General features: G+C 35.1%; 1 protein-coding gene across 1 annotated transcript in view; it reads right to left on the bottom strand.

The window, feature by feature from the left end:
- LOC128559430 (phospholipase A and acyltransferase 2-like) overlaps positions 1 to 5,733 on the bottom strand; it is a 49,257-nt gene extending 43,524 nt beyond the window's left edge. The window contains exons 1-3 of the mRNA XM_053551001.1: positions 5,726 to 5,733; positions 5,049 to 5,172; positions 1,467 to 1,566 (exon numbers count right to left, since the gene is read on the bottom strand). Of these exons, the coding sequence (XP_053406976.1) occupies positions 1,467 to 1,566; positions 5,049 to 5,172; positions 5,726 to 5,733 (232 nt within the window). The remainder of the gene's footprint in view (positions 1 to 1,466; positions 1,567 to 5,048; positions 5,173 to 5,725) is intronic.
- Positions 5,734 to 7,515: the final 1,782 nt, after the last annotated feature.

The following is a 7,515-nucleotide window of genomic DNA, read 5'->3' on the forward strand; positions in this document are numbered from 1 at the left end:
TTTTGAAAACAGTTCAAATAAAGAATATGCAAAGAATTACCTACTTTCAAAATAAAAGCTATTAATATCGCGCGGTAATTGACACTTAACGTCATGACGTTAGTGACGTCATTTTAAGGCATCATTGTTTTGAAGCGTTTCTGCGGCAATTTATTCATTATTTCTGCATTATTAATAAAATCTGTAAAAAGATCCTTTGGAAGCAAAAAATGCAACAAAGAAGAATAATAGCAGACTCGGTTTGATTGTGTCTGTTCATGAGAGGTAACGAAATGTGCAACACCTCTCACGCCCACTAGCACCGGCTTAAGCGGAACTCTATTATACATATGTTGAATGGACTCCATGATCCCAAAGGACCAGAAAATATAACAACACTGAATCCAAGTACGGGGAGACATTTTACAGCCTCCACACGGCACTTAAAGATTGCTGTTGTGATAGTTAATAAAATCTGTAAAAAGATCCTTTGGAAGCAAAAAATGCAACCAAGAAGAATAATAGCAGACTCGGTTTGATTGAGTCTGTTCATGAGAGGTAATGAAATGTGCAACACCTCTCACGCCCCCTAGCACCGGTTTAAGCGGAATTCTATTACATATAATTTGAATGGACTCCATGATCCCAAGGGACCAGAAAATATAACAACACTGAATCCAAGTACGGGGAGACATTAAACCATAAAACATCAGATCAAAGACAGGTACATGATTTATTTTCAGAAGAATGGATACAAACACATTTTGATTTTCGTAAACGTCGTCGTAAATCGTCACGTTAGCTTCCGGTTGGACATGCGCACATACAAATATTAAGGTAACCTACCTCCTTAAAATTAGCTTGAAATGCACGGATCTCTTTAATCGCGGGCAAGTATCTCAAAAACAAACACCAGCACCTAAACATTTTACTTCACCATGTTATAGGCCGTATGCTTATTCAAAACTTAGAGATGTTTCAGCAAAATCAACCTTGTAGAAAAAATTCTATTTGCTAAAATATCATCAAAATTATGAAACCTTGTATGAGGATAAAATTTTTCAAATCAGACTAGGACAAAAACGAGAACACGACTCTATGTTTTTTTTGCCGAAGTGGTATTCTAAGTGTATTCTGAAGTTTCTAAAAATCAAGATTTAATCAAATTCTACGGTGTAGTAATCTTTTTAACGTGCAGAACTACGTTGAATATATTCCTATTTTAAGTATAATGAAATAAATATCTGGACAGTTATAATTATTGTGAACATTCGGCTAACAGCATTCTCATCACTCTCCAACTCAAAACAATGTGATATTGATAAAGCTTACATATCAGAGTTTTATATACATGTACATTTAAAGTATTATATATTTGTTTCTTCGAGTAAAACTGACATGTTTCAGAACATGTCACAAATATAAATACCCCACTCATTAAATAAATTATAATTAATATGAAAAATTAACATTATTTGAGAGCATACCAACGTAGACAGCCCAATGAGAGTATCCAATACCCCTTCTGATCTCAATTAGATCGCCCTCTTGGAGTTTTCGCAAGACTTTCCTGTTGTGTACAAATATCTATAAAACAAAAGAAATTCAAAACAATGTTACCGTATACCTACTTTGTTTTGACAGAGTTATTATTGAGCCTATCAACCTGAAAAGCACACTAGCAAAGGTAGGTAACCAAATATTTACCTGACTACTAGGTTAGTATTTAACATGTTTAAATAAAAAGTCTGCACTCGTGCGCTTTTCAAGTTGATAACATTCTTTTAATGATTTCCCTGTTTAATACTAGAAATGGTATGAATACATGGGCACACTAACAAGTAGATTTAGAGCTATGTTTCATTCTTTTACTTGAAAATTACTTTTGACCCTTAATATCACATTTGAATTTGTCTGATTTCAGACGATAAAGATATTACTGACATTGATGGACATATAAACATTAAAATAAATCACTAGCAATTAATAATAATGATTAAAAAATATCGGTTATATTTCAAACAGGAAGCTATTCATGCGATTTTTCTCACAAATTTGACGTTTGACCTTTGATATTAGCTTTACCCGTGGCAGTTTTGGGGTTACATCTGCACTGCTGACTTGCCTTGCAAACAAACATCAAAACGAATTAACTTCAGTAACTAATAATGTGAAGCCATATTAAATAGAGTAGAAAAAGTAAAGGTCACATTTTTCACATTTTTACATGAAAATGAACTTTGACCTTCAATTATCATAGTTGACCTTGACTTTTTGCAAAAAGATCTGCATTTTTGACATTGGCTTATATATACACATTACATAAATAAAGCTGAGTGACTTATGCTAACAAACTAATTTTTAAGAATAAAAATATATTTCATATATGCCAATTTTTATGATTTTTTCCCCGTAAATTTGACCTTTGTCCTTGAATATCAAGTGTGCCCTTCATTCCTGTTTGATGAATATCTAATTGCTGACATATTTGACATACATACATTTACTGACAATTAGATATTTACTGTAATAAATAGTGTAAAAACTGGAAGACGTAAACTTTACCCAACCCCCTAATATTTTTACAAGTGAGTTTTACCTCTCCTATCACAAACATAAGTGAACAAAATATAGATAGGCACGGCTTTGAGACTTAAGAAATAGGGTTTTTATCATGGAGGATATGAAATATTGTTTCCAAAAAAGTATAAATTTTTTCTGACCTCAATTGTTGCAATAAAAGTCCATGAGCTCTCGGACCATGTGATGAAGTTGGTAAAGCCCTCTCTTTTTACTGAACAACATTTACGTCATGTTTGGGAACAAAGTGTGCTTTATAATGTTAAGAAAGAGATTTTATGTTGAGCCATTCTCCAGATAGGCAGGCAGACTTAAAAATAAAGTAGGTAAACGTTATCCACAATTTTCGGTACAAGTATTCTGCATCAGCAGACACAAATATGCAAGTACTAGTTAAAGTCTAGCAGAAGTTCCTTTTAGGGCACATCTATATAAATATATAATGATCATCCTATAGAATGTTGGTTGCAATGTCTGTTTTAAATATTAGTCATCAGAGTGTGGAACCCCAGGATCGGACACAAAGACAAGACCGTTCTACCTAATTGACATTCCGTATCCCCCTGTTTAATCAAGGAGTCAGTGTCGCAGTGGTTAGCAGTTTGGACTACAACGACAGCGATCCGGGTTCGATTCAAATCCATTCCCGGCTGAGGCTGATATCCCGACTAGTGTTCAGCACTGGGTGATTTACTTTACTTGGTACTACTTCCAACAGTATCGGTCTAGACTGGATGTAGTCTGTTACACTGCGTCTAGACTGGATGCTAGGGAGGTAAATATGACGCTTGCTGCGGGCTCGGCTTGAAATAAGTATGTCCGTCCATTCCAAGTGGGGACTTTCGTCGACTACCAATTTTGAATAGCGACCCGGGGGCATTTAATTTTGCACCAAGTGGGGGCGTTTATTTCTGTACCAAAATACAAAAAAAAAATCAACTAAAATTTTGAAAAAGAACTATATTGTTACCACTTTCAGTTGTGTATATACGGCAGTAAGACATTGACCCGGTCAATCCATTTCCAGTGTACGATTCGATACGTAAATTTATTGTGCGTGATTGGAGGGTCGCAATAGGGTATGTTTTCACATATTAACCATGCATTCGAACGTAACGACAAGTTACAGCATAGCAAAAGTTCCTTCTAGGGCACATCTATGTAAGTGTTAAATGATCATCTTGTAAAATTTTGGTTGCAATGTCTGTTTTTATACTGCCAAAAAATGTCAAGTAAGTATTTACGCTAGTTATTTAACATCCAACAACAAATTAAATCTGTTACCACTTTCAGTAGAATAAATACGGCAATAAGACATTGACTCGGTCAATCCATTACGATTCAATGCGTGAATTTGTTGGGCATAATTAGAGGTTCGCAATGTGGTTTGTTTTCACATATTAACCATGCATTTGAAGGTAACGATTATATTTAGTTGTTTACATTTAAATTTGCTGATATATGTCTATCTGGTCGACTGAATGTACATATGTTATGTTCTTCAAGAATGGAGGGAATAAAAGAATCAATCAATCATCCTCAGGATTTATTAACATGTAATCCACGGAACGCATGCAGTCAGAGAGTCGCCTCAGTTAGGAAAGAATAGTTTAACGTCAGAGGTTATTTCTAAGGCCACGGAGATTAATTGGCCAGCTTGTAATGACAACAGCTGTCGATACCAGTAGCTCAGTCAAGTGTGATTTACCGAATTAAAGTGTTCCTTCTCAAGAGAAGAACAATAATATTATGTTTTTTACATGTAAATTTGCTTATATATGCCTATCTGTTTGTACATATGCTCTTCAAGAATGGAGGAAATAAAAGAATCAATCAACCATCCTCGGGTTTAGTAACATGCAATCTAGACTAACCGCTAGACTGATATCATAGTCCAAGAGCTAGTCTACATATGTAATCCGCCAGAGTCGCCTCAATTAGGAAAGAATAATTTTAACGTCAGAGGTTATTTGTAAGGTTACGGCGTTTTACTGGCCATCTTGAAAACAGCTTTCGATGTCAGTTGCTCAGTCAAGTGTGACTTACCGAATCGAAGTAGAGAAGGAACAATAAGATCAGTAATAAAGCTAAATTATTCGTGTAAATAAACTGAGCTCTACTTTTCTATTTCCATTTGTTTTTACTCTACCAAGTACATTTCGCCATTTTTGTACACATGCCTCTACACTTTAATAAGCCCAGTATTATATGAGACAGCCCAACCCTTGACTCAAGAAATCTGAGAAAAATCTCAGCGCGTAAGTTGGGATTTTACTGAGAGATTTTTAGTGAAAGTCAATCTGAGAAAATTCTCAAGCTTAGAATTAAAGTTGAGATTTTTCTCAGAATTGAGCTAAGATTTTGACTTGAGAACGTTAGTGAAAGCGGGGCCAGTTCCTCAATAACACAGTTATCGTCATGCTTTTATCTTTCATATTGTCCGCTTATCTGGTAACTGGTATCACATATTTGAAACATGTTTTACATACCTGTTCAACTGCAGTGCCATATCTACTATATGTAGCGAAATCTTCACATTTTTTCCATAGATCACTGATCGATTTTCCAATCTTAGCATTGGCTCTACTTGTGGTTTCTACAGGATCGTATGCACTAAGTATAAATAAAGGAAATAGATATGATCGTGTGAGTATTGGTTACTAAATAACTATCGTATCTGAAGAAGGAATCTGTGGCAGGGTAGTTTCAAAATAGTGTAGGTTACTTTATAAGGTAAAGTTATGGAAATACATGTAGTAAGAAATCAAAGACAATAACCAGCAGCTATTTTTCAAGTAAACCGACATGTTTACATTTACTAAAACGCAATCTTTAACTTGAACAACTGACCTAGGAAGATCGGCGTGTAATAGATTTTACTTCTATGAAAGTTGAGCTAACAAATGCCTTTTGACCTTGATTAATAAGATAGCTTGCTACCAAGACGATAACATATGTAGGTATGCGTTACTGACGAATTTAAACAAGAAAACCCTTTACTACACACTATCGAAAGCATTTAAAGTTTTATCAAGAAACGCTTTAAATACTTGATAATAATTGGCATGTCGCACTGGCACCAAACCAGAAAGAAAATGCCTCTGTACATGTTATTCCCTACACCTAGGTATACTATAAGGACCATTGTCATGCATGAGAAATATACTAATCCATTTTAATCGCGCGCGCAGTTCGGTAAATGTGAACTATGGATATTGATCATGTAACTTATCTTCCATTGTCCACCAGTCACATTTCTTCAATATTCCTTATCTTAGAGAAACAACGCGTAGTTTATAGCGAGCGTAGCTCGCCTTACGGCAATGTGTAGGCGAATATAACAAAGGTGTGCCGAATGGGGCAAAGTGATGTAGCTGAAAATCTTTCCTCTCGTCTGGGCGTCGCCATGTTGTTCTACTTCCGTCAAAGTCGGGAAAATTGTTTTTTTTTTAATTTCATATTTGAGTTACAATCTCTATGTTCATTAGGTTTCTTTATTTTTAAAAATGTTATGTTATGGAAATAAGTTCAATTTTGCTTTTATTTTACGAAGTGCGTGTCCCTAGAGGACAGGTGCTCACAGGAAATGCTTTGTTGGCAGTGAATACAGAACTTCATTTGATTGCTTAAGAAATAATATATCTCATCGGTGATTTGTCGCTGAATAAATCACTGTTTGGAGTTCAGATGCGAAGGAATTATATCACGAGGGCGCAGCCCGAGTGATATAAATCTACGCATCTGAACGACAAACAGTGATTTATTCAAGAGCAAATCACTAAATGAGATATATTATTTCGATTCTAACATGTTACCAAGGATTTTGAAGTACATCCTTGTCGGCGTTTATTAAATATTTGCCCGTTTTCAATCGGTTTCTTTTCCAGCGCCCCGCTACGCCGTTTGACGCTGTGACGTAATAATCGTTACGTCAGAACAGTGAATTGTTGTTTAATAATTCACTGTTTCCAGCCTTCTTCGTTTAATAGGAAAATGAATCGGATCGTGTTAGAATGAATATTATCCATCACTCAAAAATAATGCAAGAAAGATTTCCAGTTGGTAAAAAAAATATGATTTTCTTTTAAAAGATCACGCATTGGCCAGAAAATGGGATAAAATGTTACACCGGCTTTCCATAAATTTTTCAACGTATGATATTCGCTGTTACAGGTATAATGACACTAAATTTTTGTTTCTTTTCAAGTGAATAGGCTCTCGGAATTGTTTTATGCAGTGAATAGTTTCTTTGTCGTTTAAGCTACGCTCGCTCAGAGGCTTTGCCTTTTTCATATTAATTTTTTGAACGTTGCATAAAAAAACTTGGTTGAACTTCACTAATGAAGTTCTGGTCTAGATTACAAAACTATTCTGATTGGCTGATGTGAAAATGTATGTCAGTCCTCGTTTAACTACAATTGTGCGCTAGAATGTGTGTATGCAGCATAAATGTACAATCAGAATAAGGAGATAGGTTACCTTAATATTTGAATGTGCGCATGTCAAACCGGAAGCTAACGTGACGATTTACGACGATGTTTACGGCAAACTAAATGTGTTTGTATATCCAATCTCCTGAAAACAAGTCATGAACCTGTCTCCGATCTGATGCTTTATTGTTTATTCTAATATGCTTTTTTCTGTTATAGTACTCTTACGCTAGAATGACGTCATGTTAACGTGCAGTGACGTCAATGTTTTTGTTGCGACCAAGAAAGAACGCTACTATATTTTATCTACTGGTTTAGATTAAGGGCATATTAGAATCGAAATAATTTATAGCAAAGCCGTGTTTTAACACTATTTATACACTCGGGTCGTCGTACAAATAATTTCACGAGGGCGATTGAGCCCGATGTATAACCGCCCATCGTGTTAAATAGTGTTAAAGCACTCTTTTTCAAACAGCCATTATTTGCTGATTTATTTTTTTTATGAGTCTTTTTCTCTGAATAA

This window comes from Mercenaria mercenaria, chromosome 1 (assembly GCF_021730395.1).
Source record: "Mercenaria mercenaria strain notata chromosome 1, MADL_Memer_1, whole genome shotgun sequence".
NCBI classification, from domain to species: Eukaryota; Metazoa; Mollusca; class Bivalvia; order Venerida; family Veneridae; genus Mercenaria; species Mercenaria mercenaria.